The sequence below is a fragment of the Limulus polyphemus genome, unplaced genomic scaffold (assembly GCF_000517525.1).
Source record: "Limulus polyphemus unplaced genomic scaffold, Limulus_polyphemus-2.1.2 Scaffold574, whole genome shotgun sequence".
Lineage (NCBI taxonomy): Eukaryota > Metazoa > Arthropoda > Merostomata > Xiphosura > Limulidae > Limulus > Limulus polyphemus.
The window spans coordinates 481,476-502,527 of record NW_013666184.1 but is presented as its reverse complement, the minus strand read 5'-3'; the positions used below and the strand labels follow the sequence as shown (position 1 = coordinate 502,527).

General features: G+C 32.8%; 1 protein-coding gene across 2 annotated transcripts in view; it reads right to left on the bottom strand.

The window, feature by feature from the left end:
• The window catches only part of LOC106459203, a 148,389-nt gene that overhangs the window by 13,375 nt on the left and 113,962 nt on the right, over nt 1-21,052 (bottom strand). For both annotated transcript variants that reach the window (XM_013918804.2, XM_013918805.2), the window contains 3 exons: nt 15,135-15,273; nt 13,370-13,406; nt 836-937 (listed from right to left, as the gene is read on the bottom strand). In XM_013918804.2, coding sequence (XP_013774258.1) covers nt 836-937; nt 13,370-13,406; nt 15,135-15,273 — 278 coding nt within the window. The remainder of the gene's footprint in view (nt 1-835; nt 938-13,369; nt 13,407-15,134; nt 15,274-21,052) is intronic.

Sequence of the window (21,052 nt, the reverse complement as noted above, 5' to 3'; positions counted from 1 at the left end):
ACAAACTAAAAATTATCAGGTAATTAATTAGTTTTTGCTATGTTTTGCAGTTTTGCATTACCAATGAATTTTGTTTGTTTTATAACTAATGAATTATCTTGTGCTCATCGTGCTATACACACACATATATATATATTAGTTTTTTTCTAATTATCTTGTGTTCATCGCACTGTACAGTTTTCTTATTAATTAATTTGTTTGTCATGTTGTCTAATTATATTACTAATTAATTACCTTCTGATCATCATGTTACATAGTTTTTTTACTAATTATCTTGTGTTCATGATGCTGCATAGCTTTATTACTAATGAATTATCTTGTCTCATCATGCTGTATAGTTTTCTTATTAATGAATTATTTCATGTCTATTTTGCTGTCTAGTTTTATTTATACTAACGTATTACATAATGATCATCACAGTATACAGTTTTGACATTATAAGATTACTGAAGTGTTTATTTTGCTGCATAATTTAATTGCTGGATAATCAAACTATTTTCAACCAGATAAGTCAGTTGATATTCATACTGTTTAGTTCTTTAGTTATGAATAAATCTTAAATGTTCCTCATTCAACTGGACATGTTTCTCAAATTTTGTTTAAATGTAAAGAACTAAATTTCTTCCTATGCTTTTTAATTTTTTAAATATTTAAATAAAATTAATGTTTCCCACATATAGTGTAGATTTATTAGAACCAGACAATAACAAAGGTACACTTCAAACTAATAATTAACAAAGACCAACAGAAAAAACAACTGAGCCAGAAATAAATAAAATTTTTTATATATTAATTTAGATTCATTGACTGACAAACTAAAATTTAAAATTATTACCTGCTGCAGAGAAAGAATTCAAGCGAGATGAAGTGCTGATACTACGTCGACATTCCACCACCACCAAGTCCTTACAGTGTTTATGAGCATTCACTTCACAGTCTGAGTAAGATTATTAAAAAAATGTTGCTGATCATTTAAAATTAATTCTGTATTTCAGATGACTGTGTGAATGATTATCTCACATAAAATACCTTACAATTTATTTAAATGTTCATATTACACCTTAAATTATTTGCTCATAAAAAAGTTAGAATTTTTTATTAAATACATCAATAAGCTTGTGACAAAAAACAATTTAAAATATTACCCATATAATACAGCAAATCATAAACCTGAAACACAACTTGAAAACAATCACAATTATGATTTTTGACTGTGTATCCAGTCAATAAGAAAGATATTCTAGCTGAGGCAGTAAAATAATGTATGACTAGCAATTATTATTTAGTAATAGTCTAGCTGGTTTTGAAAAACTTAATTCAATTTTTAATTCTATTTACTAGTTGGAGCGATATAAAATTAAAAAAAGATGCAGCTCTTGTACAGATCTTATTTTTTATTAATCATTTCACAAACTCAGAGGTAACTCTTTTAAGCAATTACATATGTACAATCTGATAAACTGCAAACAAGATTCACTAATGGCTCAGTAAGCTATTACTTTTTTTTTACATAAACTATAATATTTAAACATATCAAATTTCAGATAGAATTCTGTCACATAATAAAATCTAAGAACTTTACTTATAAATAAAAATAATTTTTCACCATCTGGTATCATTAGTGAAGAAAGTTGAATTTCAATAATGGACATTTCTAATGAAATATATTATGAAAAAAACACATGAGCAAAACAAAATTACATCAAGAATTATTACATCATGATAAAAAAGAAATGGAGTTCGATACAACCAAGGTAATAAAAAGTTACTTCAGCTGCTTACTAAAATTGTTTTGTCAAAAATATGTCAGGATCTGTGTATATCAAATTAATTGTAAAAACTGTGAAAACTATCCCACTAGAGAAACTATATGGCCGTTCTTAAGAGAGCTAAAAGAACATCTTCCTATGTTCTTAAGCACATTTTCAATTATAATTATTCTTTTGATAGAAGAAACAATATTAACCAGAAAGAAATTAAAGAAAATATTTATATTATAACACAAAAACAAACATCAATACATGTACCAGTGTACAGTTATGTTAACTCCTTTCCTTCTCTTCCCATGTGCTTGACCAGGTTGAACTCATTTTCTTCCTTTTTTTATGGTGTAACGTTATATATGAATTTGTTTGTTTTAGTTGTATAGTCCTTTACTCACCACTAATAACCTAAAATACTTTGGATAACACTTGACATAACATCATGATTAATTATCCATTATTATTCAGTGAACTATCTGATTGTATGTCACATGTTATTAGTGGTGAGTAAAGAACTATACATCTTAACCAAAACAAAAAACTCCTGAATACCACCACTATATGACACATACTTTATTAACTTGCTTTGCTCTCCCATACAGTACTTTGAGCTATGAATCTGGCAAATCTAGTATGTTGTAGCAGGAGTAATGATTCAAAGAATAGATTAGGCCTCTACAAACATTTCTCTTCACTGAAATTCAAGTTTTGGTGAAGAAAAGAAATAAACTTATATATGTGTATGTGTTAGTTAACCTTGTGTAGTTTCTGTCATGTATTCTACCATGATGGATCTAGCAAAAACATCCTTCAAATGCAATGTATTTTGATCATTCGATGATTATTAATAACTTCTGATCAAAGTATGCTACCTAAAGAGATCAGAACTAACAATTAACCCAGTAAATACTGTAGTTAATTTCAACTAACAGTCTAATTAGGAGTATGCAATGTTATAAAACAAAAAGTTCTAATGATTATAATGATAATCTTGATATTTTGGACCATAACATTATTAAATGCTGTGTCTTTTTTAATCCTTCTTTTTTTGTTCATAAATGAAATTCTAGAATTTTTCAAACATGTGACTTATTGTCAATTTAATAATGTATATTGATGTAACTACAGTGATTCACTGCTATAAATAGAAAACGACAAATAATTAGATTGTTCTGTAGTTATCTTTATAATATTAATTTACTTGTCAAGAAATTATGAATGTTACAAATAGATCAGGAAGAAAATAAGCAATGCACATAGAATCACAGAATAGAGTTCATCTGAAGACATGTTCTAGAGAAGCAAACACGTACAGCTGTTGATATTTGTTATTACTAATATTGTATTTAATGACAAAGTAAAATAAAATATGGACAACAAGGGACTGTTTGGTTCTTCAAGGCTGTCTTTATACACCCAACCTCGAGAAATGCAAAAATTTAAACCCACCCTTTATTTTTCAGGAAAACATTAACAGACCTTGTAAATTCTTTATAAAGTGCCAGCCTACATTCCTGCTAACAGCAATTTATTCCAAATCAACTTGTAAGGAAAATAAAACAGTCCTGGGGATTCATAACACACTTATCATAGAACAATTCCTAATTTTAAGGTTTTTTTATAGCTAGTATTTTTTTCATTTTTGACAGATCAATCAACAGTGAGCATGTGGCTGAGGGTTGTAAGAATCGCTGATATTACACCTATTTAGAGGATGATAAAAGTTGCTCTGTAAATTATAAGTCAGTTATAGTCTTAATTTTGTACTTTGAAAACTTCTAGAGAGTGTGATAAAAGACTTACAAAGTCATTTAGTAAAATATATCACCATAAATGAAAACCAACATGAATTCACAAAAGAGAATTTTTGTCTTACTAACTTGTTATCTTTCTTAGAGGACATTACTTGTCATATCAACAAGGGAAATAGTGTAGACTTGGTGTACTTTGATTTTGAGAACAATTTTGATATGGCCCCAAACAAAAGATTAGCTAAGAAAATCACACCAGTAAGGGTTATGGAAAGACTAGTTAGCTGGTCTTAAGAGTGGTTGGTTGGGAGCTAGAAAGCAAAAGGTTACTATTAATGGATTCCACTTATTTACAGTAATGATATTGATGCCACTAAACAATTGGGTATTTCTAGCTATATAGCTAGAAATACCCAATTGTTTAGTGGAATCAATATAATTACTGAAGATGTTAGGGTACTACAAAATGACATGAATCAGTTAAGTATAATAAGTGCAAAGTAATGCATTTGGGTTATAACTGAATATAAGTGATGATCCACTTAATAGAGTGACCAAAAAAATGAATCCTAGCACAGTGGTGGATAAGTCACTCAAGCCATTGAGGTAATGTGCTGTTACTAATAGTAAAGCTAACATAATTTTAGATTGTATTTATAGACAAACTGATTACAAATCAAAAGGGGTAACTATCTCTCTCTGTACAAATCACTGGTTATGCCTTACTGTCTACAGTTTTGATCTTCTCATCAAAGAAAGACTACTGACTTATTGGACAGGGTTTAGAGGAGGGAATCTGGCGATAAAAGGGTTATTATCAGTTTAATTGGTCTCATTATAAAGTAGTTCTTATGTGTTATTTATATTAGATTAAAAATTTTTTGTGTAAAATGTAACTTAGTTTTGTTATATAAATTAAAGCACATCTTTGAATTTAGACAAAGTTTTCAGTGTAATGTTCAATTTGTACCTTTGACCAGTCTTAATTGCCTAGAGGTAAGTAGATGCTTCACTTGCCTCCTCCTAATGGGAGATGTTTTTGTTTGACAAAAATTTGGTGATGACTTTGTTATCCTTAGCTACAAGGAAAACCAGTTGAAACTGAGACTTTCTGAACACTAATATTTTACTGTGTATCAAGGCTGTTGGATATACAAGACTGTTTAGTGTAAGAGATATTATTCAGTGATTTAATATTTAATGATTATTTAGTTTCATAAAACAGTGTTAAAAGTAATTATTTTAAAGGCGACAGCAATGATAAATTTTGTTACATAACTTGTTAAGAGCTGTATGTTGTGCGTATAGTTCAACTGTTGTAATTTGAAGTCACATTACTTGAACCTTCTGTATTTTTCTCATTGCTGTAAGTGAGTACTGTTACATCATAGTGTCTCATAGTTTATAGAAAGTTTGAAGCCTTAGTTGGGCAATGTATATATGTAGGCGACCAAGTGAGTGAAAAGCAAGTGAAGTCCGAAAAAGTGAAGTTAGACTGCATGATTGTTAGTTTAGCTGTAATGGGTGATATTTTAAAGTGAGTTTCACAGTTTAAGAAAAATAAGGAGAATAATTTGTCTTGTCAAAGAGTGTTCTAAAGTAACTGAGCACTTCTGTGTGGACTTTGACAAAAAGGAAATAATTACTTAAAGTTCAGGATACAACTGTGGTAACCCATGGGGTAACGTAAGTGAATTTATCACATACTGTATGGTAAGAAACAGAGTAGTCAAAATTAATTTATCTTGTCAACTGGATTCTAAAGTAATTCAATCAGCTTGTGTGAACTTTTGACAAGAAAGGGGAATTATTTAGAGTTTTAGATACAACTGTGATATCCTATGATGTAAAGAATTTTTGTACATATGTTTGACTTGTTTTGAATATATGTTATTTTAAAGCAAGTTTTATTGTGTGCTCTCTGTTTGTTGTTTGAATTTATCGCCAACAAGTCACAGACACCTATGAAAAACACCCCAGCCCACATATATAAAAGTGTGACAAAGGATCTTAATTACAGTTAGAAGATTGTAACATACACACATATAGTTAAGCTTTGAGACTGTTAGAATGAAAGTTTATACCACATTTGTATATGCAATCCAAGTTCTTATATTGAAACTAGCTTTCAACCCACTTCAATGTACAGTTATAACTATACAAGTTTAAAAGAACAAAATTGAACGTATTTCGAAAGACGTGTTGATACTGTTGGAAAGACACTATTGTTATAAAAGCAACAACAAGGTTAACTAATACTGTCTTTGCCTTGAAAGGGATTTGAGAAAATAATACATTAAAATACATAATAAATACACTGATAAATGCCAATTAGCTATAATATAATAATGATGTAATTTCAATTTAACACAGTAATTTAAATGTAAATGTTATTTGGTAACTTAAATTTGTTCCAATGTGCTTGCCATTATGTTATTTTTTGTAATAAACAGCTAAAATAAATGCAGTATGCATTCTAAGTGGGGGCTTATATCTCAGTTTAAGAATTTTCATTGCAGTTTAATATTACCCACACCACAATAGCATGACTTTTCCAGATTCAATATTGTTTTCTAGGTTCAAATGTAAAGTCAATTCTAATATTTGTTGTGATATTACATTTTAATGATAATGGATTGAGTTTTAATTTCAAACTAATTATTGCATCTTAGTCAAGTATTTACATTCATATATTTATTTGTAGAAGGCTTCTTTAAAAAGCTATGTCAGAGTAATGTTAATCTGAGTAGTGTTTATATTTATACATTTATTTGTAGAAGGCTTCTTTAAGAAGCTATATCAGTATAATGTTAATTTGACAGCGTTTATATTCATGTATTTATTTGTAGAAAGATATGTCAGAGTAATGGTATAATTTTCCTACATTGAAAACATATTTCCGACAGGTACTTACTTCCGCTCACATAAATAGCTATTTTTCGCACACCACAAGCCTTTTATTCCTATGTACCCTCTCAGTTCACATGGTTTAACTGATTCACGCATGCAAATTATCATGTGACAAACCTCCACCAATAGATGTGCCTCATGTGACTCCCTTTATGCTATTCTACCTGACTATCACTTCGAGTTTAGGCGGAAAACTGAGCATCAGTAGACAGTGAGGAAGGAAGGATGGGAAGTGTGAGTGGAAGTAAGTACCTGTTGGAAATATGTTTTCAGTGTAAGAAAATTATAAATTACAACAAGGTACCTTACTTCTACTCACATACATAGCTAGAATCCCACATTGAATAGGTGGAGGTACAAGTGCAAAGGAGAAAAGATAAACATCCTCCGAAAGCATCTGAAAGACACCCCCCAAGAGGGAACCCTCAAAGACGAGGTTGATATGTGGAAGACCACATCACTTCTGTACCAGGTATACTCTTCACCCAGACATGGAAAAGGTGAGACTGAGTTGGGCAGAAGAAAATGAGGAGCACATCCAATTGTGGGTAAAAGAAGGGATGGTTAGGGTGCAACAGACCATACATGGCAAGTCAACTGCATCCAAAACTCTACCGCTGGGAACCAACATCCACATGGGGGTAGAACGAAGATCATACCATCGCTAAGTCAACTCCAATCCAAAACTCAACCACTGGGGACCAATATCCAAGTGGGGCTAGGAAAGAGGATCATACCAGCTTCACTTCAAGTTCAGCCAACTGGAGGGAGAATTATCACCACTGATTGGTGAACAGGGCACATGTGATCAGAAGGAAATACAGATATATCCCTCTCAAATCAAACATACCATAAACATCCTAAATGCAGTACCATCCCCAGCATAAAGTCATCGAGGAGAGCACAAAAGGAGGAGGGCCTGGCATGGCCAGGTGGTTAGGGTGCTCGACTCGCAATCTGCAGGTAGCGGGTTCAAATCCCCATCACACCAAACATGCTCGCCCTTTCAGCCATGGGGGCATTATAATGTGATGGTCATTCCCACTATTCATTGGTAAAAGAGTAGCCCAAGAATTGTCGGTGGGTGGTGATGACTAGCTGCCTTCCTTCTAGTCTTACACTGCTAAATTAGGGATGGCTAGCACAGATAGCCCTCATGTAGCTTTGCGCAAAATTCAAAACAAACAAACAAGAGGAGGAAGCAGAGCAACGACCAAGTGCACCCTTCATGACCCACAACACAGAGAAGTGCACCTGTGATGAACTGAGTAAGTGAGCAGAGACATCCTGAACACATTTGTGAAGACTTATGATGATTATTTCAGCTCTAAATCCAAAACTCAACCACTGGAAACCACCATCCATGTGAGGGTAGGACGAAGGATCCCTATTGCACAAAATAATATATGGTGAATGGTTCAGCTCTAAATCCAAAACCCAACCACTGGAAAGCAACATCCAGGTAGGGGCAGGATGAGGGATCCCAATCATCACAGCATGAGTGTGATCAATATGCTGATTTGTTACAGCTCTAAATCCAAAACTCAACCACTGGCAAATGACTTCCATGTGAGGGTAGGATGAGGGATCCCACTCATGTCTACACCAGCAAAACACCATTGCCCTACTCTCAACTGAATGGATGCATTATTTTTATATTGTGTATTTCACATTCCGGAGGAGACCTCCATGGTTTACCATCCCAGCTACTTGGAATTGGAAAGTGGTATGAACTCTCTTACTCCAGTGGAAGAAATGGGGGGAAAAACATGGTGAAAGTCCTGAGGAATGTTCACACTGGAGATAGTGTAATGGGTGACAACAAAATCCTATACTGAAAAGCAGACCAAATGTGATTTATTTAATCTAAGGAATGGCAGGGATGAGCAGTTATCCCCTTCTGCTTTATCCATGAAATATGTGGGTGAGTATGGTCTAGAACAGGCATATTTAAGAATAACCTTCAAGCAATATTGCAGAACACCCCATCTCTAGTATATTACAGAACAGTGTGTGTTTAATGGCCATGGAATAAAATAAATATGGCCTTTCAGAGCCAAACTAAGTAACTGAATCATATCTGTCCAGGCACCACTCACCACAGAGCAAGGATAGGCCCCTCAGATAAATAAATAAGGAATAAATAAAAAATCACCCAGTTACAGTCAAACCAATGTCTGACGAATGGCAACAGGTGGAAGACGATAACCTGACAAGGAAGAAACAGCAACACGATGCAGATAGTGAGAGATGAAAGTATGCAGAGTGGTCCACATGCCTACTTGAAGAATTTCGTCCAATGGATGATGCAGATGAGATGCCAGGGAAAAGTGAGGTGCCGAATCTGATAGGAAGACACCCGGAATAATAGACAGGAAGAAGGAGAAAATGAAGAATAAACCATTCGAATTAATGTCATACCAATTGGTAAGGGTGGAAGTAGACAGATCACAAACCGAGGATAGTTGCCAAGGGATGAATAGACGGGAACGGTGATGATGGAAACAAGCTGTGCATGTGATATAACAACAAAGAGCACGGACAGGATATAAAAGTCTGTCCAGATAAGACCAGGAACAAAAGGTGGGAAATGGAAAGAAGGGAAATCAGCGAGAAGGAGGAATTACCCTCCCTAGCTGCCAATGTCTTGGGAAGGAAAGATCAATCAGGGTAAAAGAGAAGATAGGAGGAATGATACAGAGTATGTGAAACATCGAAGGCAAACAAGTCTGTCTGACAACATCCACAGGTCAAAAGGAGGAGGAAATACACTTTAAGGGATAAATAAACATGGAACAAAATGACAAAGGTTAAAATGGAAGTAAAGAAAGGCAATGAAACACAGCATTGACATCCCAATGCAGAAGAGCTGCATGCAGTGGAGGGCAACCAATCTGGAATGTAAGAGGAGGGACAAGGTATGGGAGACAAAAACTTTACAATACCAGGAAAATGTGTGGGATAAGGCTGCCCAATAACTCGTGATCAAGAAGACAGAAGACCCCTGATCAAATAACCAAGTGAGAAAATCCATATTAACAGGAAGAGTGGGACAAGCAGGGAAGAACCCTCGGCCCAAAAACCAACAGCGGAAATCGTTTCACTTACATTGATAAACCTCCATGGAAGAAGGTCGAACAGAATGTGGCAACAATGAAGCTACTTGCCTTGATAAACCAGATTTCCTCGCCAAGGACCAGATAAAAACCAGGTGTGAAGACAAAGGGCAGGAGTGGTGGGATGAACTACCCGGGACTGAAGCTGCCATAGAAAGGGTGGAGTGTTGGGAAGAGGCAACAGTGGAGCAGATTGGATATGAAGTAGCTGCAGAAACCACTGCTGAGCCAGCCAATATGGGGCAATCAGACAGACCTGACCTGGGATAAAGGAGCCCCCACTGGACCAGAAACCACAAGGTATTCACCAATACTGTTGGCGATGTGACACTCATCGTCGAAGAAAATGATGAGAAGAAGATACCCTTGTGGAAGGAGCCTGTAAGGGGTGGGAAGGAGTAGGATTGGGAACAGATATAGGGGACTGTCGAGGCTCTGTACAAGATAAACAATCAAACAATGAGGAAAGAGTTGACTGCTGTCTCACAGATTCCACACAAGATTCGAAAGTCACCAGAAGATCTCCAAAGATCAATTGATGGAGAAAATGGATTCCAAGTGTTGCGAATCCAGGAATGGAAAATCGATCTAGTGGTAGGCCAAAGTAAACTGCCCTGCAGCCCTCAGAGAGCGAGGCATGCTCCCATCATCACATAACTGAGATACAAAACACTCAGCATGAACCCCAATATCAGGAGAGGGTGCAAATGCAAAATACTGAGAGGAAGGAGTAACATGTAACAAGGAAGGTAGAGGATTAGAGGAAATTGGAAAAAGGGATAAAGCAGAACATACCTGTGAAATCATGTCCAAAATAGCTGTAATATGCCTAATAAAACCCACAGGAGTAACCAGGGAAGATATGGCAAATTTAGGTGGAGAAAATGGGTTGTCAAAACCGTCGTCATCCCACATAGGTTTGGCTTGTTCAGGAGGAAGTTGGGCAACATCAGGAGAAGAAGGTTGGTCCAAATAATGATCAGTCTCTCAATGAATAATTGGCAATAATTCCAAAGTCGAGTTACCCCACCTGAAGCCTGCTTAAATGTGCTGGTAAAAGGTACAACCACCAATGTGGTAACAGTTATTTCAGAATTCATAATGTAAACCAAACATAACTGTGTTGGTAAAGAAAGATAAAAACAGAAAATTTATTAATTTCCATAACTGAGTTTCAAAAGTGAAATAATACTTCTACAAAATATTAAAATGGAAATTATAGGTTGTAAGCTAGAAATATATGCTACAAAAATTCAAATTCGATTTGAGAGAGCACTAAAAAAAATATCTTAACACAAGCACTGCCAAACGAGAAGTGATAGTTAGGTAAAATAGTATGGTGGGAGTCACATGAGTAAGAGTGTGTGTGAGATATGTCTATTGGTAGAGGTTTGTCACATGATAATTTGCATGCGTGGATCAGTTAAACTGAGAGGGAATAAATGGTTTGTGATGTGTGAAAAATGTTTTGCAAATGTAGGGCAGCACTGAACGAGAATAGCTATGTATGTGAGTAGAAGTAAGGTACCTTGTCGGAAGTTAGTATGCTTCATTAACACATCTCTTTCATTTAAAGATGCCTACCTTTCCAGGAAACCATTGGTTTCCTGGAAAGTTTCATCCATTACGAGATGAATTTTTAGATTAAAAGTGTTTGTTTGTATTGTGAGACTAAAGAATTCAGCACAAGTAAAACTGATATTGACATAAATAATTTAATCACTCAATTCTTTCTATGTTGTACAAGAGTCTTATTAGCTTGCGTGTGTATAAAATGTTTAAGATGTAAAAAATGTGGACTATTAACTTGCTGTTTCAATAAATCCAAAGCCTCTACAGATTGAGATTATACTAATAGGAAGTCACCCAGGGATATTTTTTGGGACTTCTCGAAGTACACAATTAAAGATGAAAGATGTCTGCTAATCAAGACCTATCATTTCGTATATTGAAACATAAAGTCATGCATCAGCAGGTTATTTAGTTGTTTTTAAGCACACTAATAATAAATATACTTTGAATGATATCTTTGTGCTCACATTTCTTTGGAAGAAATAATATACTTAAGTGCAGAACTAATTTTCCTGACAATTAAAATGAGTTATGCATTATAAAATCTGTTTTTTGAAGTTAATTAATTATACAAAAAAGGAATTGAATTTTTTGTTCTGTGGAAATTTCTGTGATCATGACTGATGGTGTAACTATGGTTTCCACTTTAGTTCCTTCTTCAGCTAATATCTTTCTTTGTTTTCAGGAAAAAATTGGTTGAAGGATTGTTCATAATCTTTTAAATCATTATTTTATCAGAGATATGTGGATGACACTTTTACTATTGTTAAGGATATTAATATTTAAGTAGCAAGCATAACAGTATTAAATTCACTGTTGAATATCATGAAGTTGATGAATTTGCATTTTTAGAAATATTAATTGGAAGTTGTGATGGTAACTTTGAGTGCCTACAATAAAAATAATTTACAAGTTCATATTTTAACTTCAAACAAGCTATATACCAACTTCACTTATGGAAAACTTAATTAAGATCCTAGTTCATATACATATAAAATTTGATGCACCTATGAATTTTTGCAAAAAGAGTTTGACAACATCAAGAGATTTATCTATTTGATTAAAAGAATAATTTGTGAGTAATGAAACACATAAAACTTCTCAAAACTGTCAAAATATAAGATTCCAACGTGTCCAGTTTTTATAACTTTACTGTATATATTGGTAAGCATGCTTTGTATATTAAAACACAGTTACCAACCTTACAGTGTACACAGATGTAGAATTAACATGCATTTTTAAATGATGATACAATCCGTAGTATTTGTTCAAATAGAAACATTGAATTCCCCACTTAAAACTTCAAACGTGGTTTATCAGTTTATTTGTCACAAGCAAAGTTACATTAGTTCCAACATAAGAAGGCTGCTAACAAGTGAAAGAACATGCAAGTTTAAGATTGCTGAATAGATCAAGTGTATTGAAGTAAACCTTAGTGAGTGTGATGTAGTTGTCCATTCAAAATATTTCATGGTCTTCATAAAAGTCATTAATGGCAAAGGTTTCTCAATAAAATAGTTTGCTCATTCATAAGCAGAGGCCAAAATTAACCAAGTCAATTCAGCACATAAATTGATACTTATGTTGTAACTATAAGTTTAATCTATTTACAGTTATTTGTATAACAATTACATCCTCTTTCCTGAGTATATACTCAGAGAAGTCCAAAAACTTGTGCTGCATTACTTATGGGCATTTTTGCATTGGAATGTTAGTAATCCCATTTTTGTATTACCCTCAAGTGGAATGGGATTAAATCCCAAACCTTTTGCATGTCAGCCAGGTGCTCCACCAACTTAATTAAAAATTATCTTAATAGCTATCAACCAGATATGCTAAAGTTAGTTTGCTCCTGTGAGTGTTAAGCACATATATCATGAAATGCATATCTGTTTTATGCACATATCAACTTATGTGTATTTTCAATCACATCTTTTTTCTTTGTATTTTTCATGTCTTATTGTTTTACAAAATTAATATATCTGTCAAAATATTAAAACCCAAAGCCAAGTAACAGTAATATCTATCATGATACATAATGAATTAGGGGCTATGCATTTCTGCTGTACAAGCGAAAACTTTATCATTTAGACAACAAATAACTTACAAATCTGTATGTTGTATTTTCTTATTCTTATTTGTATATAAACATACTGTAATGATGCTGCTTATTATTCATGCTAATGGGCAAAGCTACAGATATACTAAACATTTTAAAAGGAACTTATGAGAAATAGCTAATGATTATAATACTTACGCCGACATTGGTACCCTTGCTTGAAGAGACCCCAAAGCTATACAGAAAAATAGGTACAAAAGTTAGTAATATGAACAGATTTTAACTCAAGTGACACCGAAGTGAAAGGATATTTTCAGCTACAATATAAAGAATGATGATAGTTTCATTACCTTCAATATAATATGATGTCTGTAACTAGTAAGAAGAACATCAAAATAATATAATGTATCAGTAATAGTGCACATTACTCACACATGACTCCTCAAAATAATATGATGTCTGTGACAAGTAAGAACAACACTGAAATAACACAACATATTACTCTTACACAACTCTCCAGGATAATATGATGTCTATGATTAGTAAAGAGAACAAAGAAATAATACAACATATGAGTAATGTTGTACATTACTCTCACACAATTCTTCTAAGATAATATGATGTCTATAATTAGTAAGAAAAACAAACAAATAATACAACATAAGAGTAATGTTGTACATTACCTTCTCACAACTCTTCAAGACAATATGTTATCTGTAGAGAGAACATTGAAATAATGCAACATAAGAGTAATGGTGCACATTACTCTCACATTAAATAATGAAAACTACAGTTTTAAGCTATGTAAGCTCCCAACAGCCCAAAGAATTAGGATCAGCACCTTGTTTAAAATTGTAATATTGAAATATTGTCTTTCTTTAGATGCAAAGTTTACAAGTTAGCTAACAACTGTATCATTAGCTAACTGGTATTTTAGCTATGAAAGAGTATCAAAATGAGTGTATAAACAAGAACTATATGCCACCTTTCTGAATTAAAAGTGTAAATCTATTTATAAACTCATTGTATTATAAAAAAATGCACCAATAATTTTCTTCTTGTTTCAGAATTTTCATGCAAAGTTACACAAAGGACTATCTAACCATAGCCACCCATAATGTTAAATTTAGAGGTTAGAGAAAAGACAGTTAGTCAACAGCAACCACTGTCAACTCTTATCTAACTAAATAGTGGGATTAGACTGTCACTCTTACAGCACACTCTTGGCCCCCAAATGCAGAGTGAGTTTTGCAGCAATGAGCCTTGACTCATGAACTTTTAGATTCAGTTTCAGTATGCTAACAGCTCGGTACACTTCACTTGCATCAATATTACTGAACAGTACAAATGATACCTTGGGTTACTAAAAGCTTATTAGCTTATGAAACAAAGTCAACACAAACTAATTATTGTGTGAAACTGATACATAACTTACAACATGTAATACCATGAATATCTGTCATTAACTATATATATATCTTATATTAATTAGTTCTATGTAACACTAGATGTATACGATTACACGCAACAATACAGGATATTCTTGTAAATAACAAATCATAATTTTTTAAACTTCTTGTTGTTCTTCAACACTTATAGCTAATGAAGATTTATCTTTAGAATATGTATTTTTCCAAAAATACAAATCTGGTAAAAATCAACATCATTATACATAAATACATGTATTAAAGCAGCCAGATTTACACATATACAAGCAAATTTATTCAAAATATGGCACCCATTTCCATTAAATAATGTTAATGGAAAAACGTATTTGTGGTATGTGTAATGAAAATTTTTTTATACTAATTAATAATTAAAGATATCGCAAAATGAAGTGGAACAATTACTTCACAAAACTCATTTGTCATATAGTTGCAATGCAAGAACATTTAAATTAATTGGTTCTAAAAGTTAAAATAGTTTTTGGGGAGCAAAATGTTTGCATATTGGACATTCTTACCAGGCCTGTGCAATGAGCACAAAATGTTGGTTTGAAATAAGATGTTTCATGGAAGTCGTGTCTGAAAATTTTTTTCAGGGCTTGAGAATTAGCTCCAAGAAAATATTCTTTCATTTCAGTCTTACTGATGAATCCATCCCTAAGAATTGAAAAGTACAGATAAATACTATGAATATAAAACTAAACATCATATCCCACCGAGTCAAAAAAAAAAAAGATTATCAAAATTTGATTTATTAGCTTTAGTTTCTGCTTTGCAAAATATAAATATTCTTTTTAATTAAAACAAATATGATTTTCCAAGACCTTTATAATATTCTGTAACAAGGCTTGCTAAAATAGGATTCGGATAAAAATATTTTTCCTTTTATGAATTACAAGGTATCTTATGTTAACTAATTGATTCAGTAGACTTCAAAAACATATGATATCCAATGGCAACACAAGCAAAAAAACAAAAAAGTTACATGATGTCATCATTATCACTATGCTGTTATATCATACCAAGCAAGACAAACAAAAAGTTACTTGATGTCATCATTATCACAATGTTGTTATAACATGGAAAAATGAAAAACAATTACTTGATGTCATCATATCACAATGCTGTTACAATGTAGCAAAGCAAGAAAAACAAAAAAAGTTATTTAATGTCATTGTTATCAAAATGGTGTGAAAATGTGAAGTGAGAAAAAAGTTACTTGATGACATCGTTATCACAATGCTTTTACAATGTAGCAAAGCAAGAAACAAAAAAAGGTTACTTGATGTGATCCTTTTCACAATACTGTTATAACATGGCAACATTAATCCATTACCATAAAAAAAGAGGAAACTATACGAATATCAGATGGCAGTCTTTAGTTATAAAAAATTAATTAATTAATATACATACATACCAGAACTAGACATAAAATGTATTTCATCATTATAATAATTTAAAAGCATTTTCTATTATACACTAAAACACACCTAAGTCTTGATGTAATTCAATGAGAGGTTTATTCCCTCCCTCACCATTTGTAACAGAATTTGATCTTAAATTGTACACCAAAAGTTTGAATACTGAAATTATTCAAAAATTATCATAACAAAAGTATAGATAAAAAAGCTAGATATTCTATTACAATAAATTTTTCAATGATAAAAAGCAACCTTTCATTTTCATAGTAAAGACACCATTTTAAGAATAAATGAAGATTTGAATACTGTATCTTTCACTAAGCAAATCTCAGTTTTCTGAATTAAATCCCCATACACACAAGACACATGCACATACATGGTAGTCTGAGTTGTTAAAAAGTGTTTACTAACAAGCCTTAGAAGCTTAACCTTTCAGTATAGTTGGTAGAGAAGTCAATTACAAGTTAGCAGTTTCCAGACTCAATCATATTCACCAGAAATGCAGAAAAACATTACCATAAAAAAGATTATTGTCCTACTGTAATGAATTTTTTCTACACTAGTGAAAGTACCCGACTTCACTCATGTTATTAGGTTGACATACTCTAGAAAACTATGTCAGTGTGTGTATTCTGAACCCATTTCAGCATAAAAGTATAACCTATATACATTTGTTGCTAAGCAACATGACATAAAAGCCATTGTTGGAACTCATTGTTACCAAAATGCACTGGCTTTTCTATATATTAGAAGTTGTTATATAGGGAACCACTTCTTTTCTAAATGGTTTTTCATTATCTTGCCTCATTAAAAAAATGGGCACCTATGTGCATGTCTTGCTGTCTGTCTGTGATTTATATTTGTAATATAAGGCACCATTTCTTTTCCATGTGGTTTTTTGCTAGTTTGCCTCATTAAAAAGAGGCATATGTGCGCATGCACGTGGATAAGTAAAAATACCCAGGTGCACACACTCAGTGTCCACTTAATATGGGTGCAAAATTTCGGGCTTCTAGGTTCTTTTTTCTTGGAGCTATGGTGGTCACATTTCTTTTCTATGTGATTTTTTGTGTAAAAAGATGCACATGTGCATGCACTCACACATGTGGATAAGATAAGTAATACCCAGGTGCACACCGTCAGTGTCCACTTAGTATGGGTGCAAAATTTCAGGTTTCTAGGTTATTTCTTCTTGGAGCTTTGGCAGTCACACAGAGACACACCCTTTTATTATTATAGATTAAGGATAACCAAAATGATTATACAAGGATTCTTGAAAAAATAAAATAAAAATTAGTGTTCGTTAGGACTTCCACAAGTTAAAGAAAATATAATCAAAATTCGAAAGTGCCAGGCCAACTTAACATCAAACTTCTAATTCAACAATATAATCTTGACACAAGAAGTTAGAAAAAAAGAAGAACCAAAAAGAAAAACTTGACTTTGTACATCATCACAAAATGTATTAAATAATACAACACTTTGAAAAGTTAAGTCCCTGACTAATTATAACTCACAACACTTATAAGCTCTAACTGAGTTTAAGATAATATGTAATCTAAAACTCTATATTCTCATGCATCTGGATTACAAGTCTTCAGTTCTCTTTTATTTGATACTAGATCACAATTCATTGTGAGGTGATTATTGGATACTGCTAAAACATCTGATCAATTTATTTACACAGAATGACAGATTGATTTACATATAACCAAAATAACAATCACAGAGACCTCACATCATCCAGTGTCAATTACTTTGTCTCACTATGATAATAATGTTACAATTCATTCTAATGGGGTATGAGCTGACATCAGCATAAACAAACTCAAGCAGCAGCTCATCTAAATTATGGAGGAAAATAAATGTAAACAAAATAAAAATTAACAAATAATGAGGGAATACAACCTCTCACAAGTAGGAATTATGATATGGAGATAAGGCCTGAAGATTGGCCTTTGTAAGAGGGGAAATATGTAATAGAATGAGTTGTTAAAAAGTGCCTTACTAGCAGGTTGCTCTTTAGCTCAGTTGGTAGAGCACTCACTTGTAGTGCAAGTAGTTCTGGGTTCAAATCCTGCACATGGAGCATACAAAAATTGAAATTACCACAAAAAAACTGGTGCCCAAACTAGTGATCATCCCACATGGGCCTTGTTTGTGAGAAAGGAAAATACTGTGGTAATTTGAATTGTTAAAAAATGCCCTATTACCAATTGCTAGTGGGGTAAACCATTCAATTCAGTCGATACAGCACTCACTTTGTGTTCAAGTAGAGGTCTTGGAGTTGACTCCAATCCAAGGAAATAGAAAAACAAAATTAATACTATATATATACACACACACACACACACAGTAATACCTTGCTATATATTTGATAAACAAAGTTTGGGTATAACGAACTTTGGATTTTTTACCATTACTTTACACAGAAAGCTAAAAATAAAGTAAAATAATAAATAAATACACTGAAATGAATAAATAAATAATAAATTTATTGATCTACAGTACAATATAAATAAGAATAAAATTATAATAAGATATGAATTCTTTTAAGTGTTGTGTATCAAGATGGTCATATATTGTTTGTTAATGTTTGTCTTGGCTGTCAGGTTTTATGAGTTGGGCATGATTCTTTGCAATAAGTGTCTATGGAGCAGAAGGCAAAACAGTCTACACTTCATTCCTTCTTCTAAAAACAATGTTCCTTTTCACCAATGAAGGAAGGAGAACCTCAACCTGGACCATCATCACTGACGGATCCTGTCAACCCTCTCCACATTCCTTCACCCACCGAAGCTATGAACAGAGCTATGGTGAAAGTACACTTTGTTTCTATTATTTATGACAGTTTTCAATTTTAATATTGTACAATAGAATTTTCAAATAAATTGTCTTACAATAAGAATGGTAAGTTATGAAGTGTTTATATTATGAAATGGTAAGTTATGAAGACTGGGAATATATCCTCATAGTAATAATATTATAAGTTATTCAATATATGAAGTCTCGGTAGATGAACAAAGCTCCAGAAATGCATCTGCTTCATATATGAAGGTATTACTGTATTTCAAAACTATCTTCCAGCATTATATTTCCATGGAAATGGTTCACACCACAATACTGATAAAGTGAATTTCTTTCATTAGTTAGTTACGCATTTCTTTGTTTTCAACTTAAAATTTCCTTATCATAAGTGCCCTACATTAAGTTTCTTAACCTGAAATACTTTTTAAATCCAACTTTACTTTTAACATAATGACTTTGAATACCACAAATTATAACAAACAAAAGCATAAATAATGTAAAACTATATAAGTCATGAAAAAACAATATAAAATCAGTACCCGATACAGTGGACACTGCTAAAACACATTCAAGAATGTTAACAACTTCCAGTTCTATTCCATGTAATGGAAGATTCATGAAACAAAGGACAGAATAAGTCAAGTACACAATTATCTGATTTCTGCAACAACTAGAGATTCAAAAACCAAGTATATGGAGGAATATGTGAATTGATTTGTAGTAGTGGAATGAAAAAAACAAGATTCCATGTGAAGCTGAAGCAAAAAGAAACTATTTCTTTGAGAAAACAAAAAATGGTAAACCATACTAGAGGAAAACTATTGCCCTGATGTTTGTGAAGTTAAACGAAAATTAAAATAACCTCTACTTAAAACTGTTGGTATTAAACTATTTGAAGAACGATTAATACATGATCAACAGCAAATAAAAACAAAGCTTCCTCAGTGAGTCTTGACTCCTTCGAACCAGAAACAAATACATCTTAAAACACTAAGACTGTATCCAATTCACCTTCTTTCTGTAGCTGCCCAATCAGAAAATTGGATCACAAGAGTTCAAACGTATCTCTACTCCGTGTAGCAATTAGAGAGCAGTCCCATATATAAAATTCAAAGCAGGATACAATACAAATATAATATAAAATAGTAGATATCTTCTGCGATCAGATCCTATTATAGGAAGTAACATTTGGGGTTGAATTTATAAGAACACTTTGACTGAATGTAGGATATTGCAAATCAGAGCTTCAGAAAAATTCAAAAACTTTGCAGATATTAAACTATAAGAGTGGGACAGGTAATATTTGCATATCTCCCCCTCCAGCAGTTTAGTGGTAAGTGTGAAGGCTTATAACTGCCCACTGTGCAGTTTTGTGCTTAACAACAAAGCATGACTCACCCATACCCTTAGAAAAATCGTAACATGTGGAAAATACAGGGATCAAAAGTGTGGAAATAACACACAAGAACATTCCTAACAGTAACTGAGACCCAAAAAGTCTGGGGAAGACTAAGTGGGTAATCACAAACACTAAACAGGCTATTTCGAATCAACATATGTGCTGCATCAGCAGTAATCAGATTCATATATATGAAAACATGTACAATGGCACAAGAAGTCTCAAAAGGCATAATTCACCTACAGACTGATCTTGCATATCAAACATATACATTTTATGGATGGTATATCAGATGACTAATCAATAAATATTGACAGGAACCCCTCTAAATGTGGAAATAGACTAAACATGACAATTTTTTGGAAAATAAAAAACAGTAATTGTAGTTCTCTTCAGTGTGCTCACTGGAACAAACTATCAACACTCAACTGGTAATGATCCTGTTAATATAACAACCATAACAAGTGATAATGGTAATGATCCAGTTAATATAACAACCATAACAAGTGATAATGGTAATGATCCAGTTAATATAAAAAACAAAAACAAAAAGACATTTTTTACTTATGTAAAATTATAAAAGGGACTCTTTATTCACCCCAAATTTTAATATGCTAAACTACATTGAACCAACACTGAGTTTTAAAAAGTACTTTGTATTGAAGTTTTGAAGCCCCAAAGTACTCACAGACCTTGGAAACGATCAGAATACTTTTTTGATAGGTCTTTAGTTTCATCATTTGAGATAGAAAAGTACTAAGCTTCTCTTATTTCATCCAAAATTATATCACTGAGGATATCCAAAATG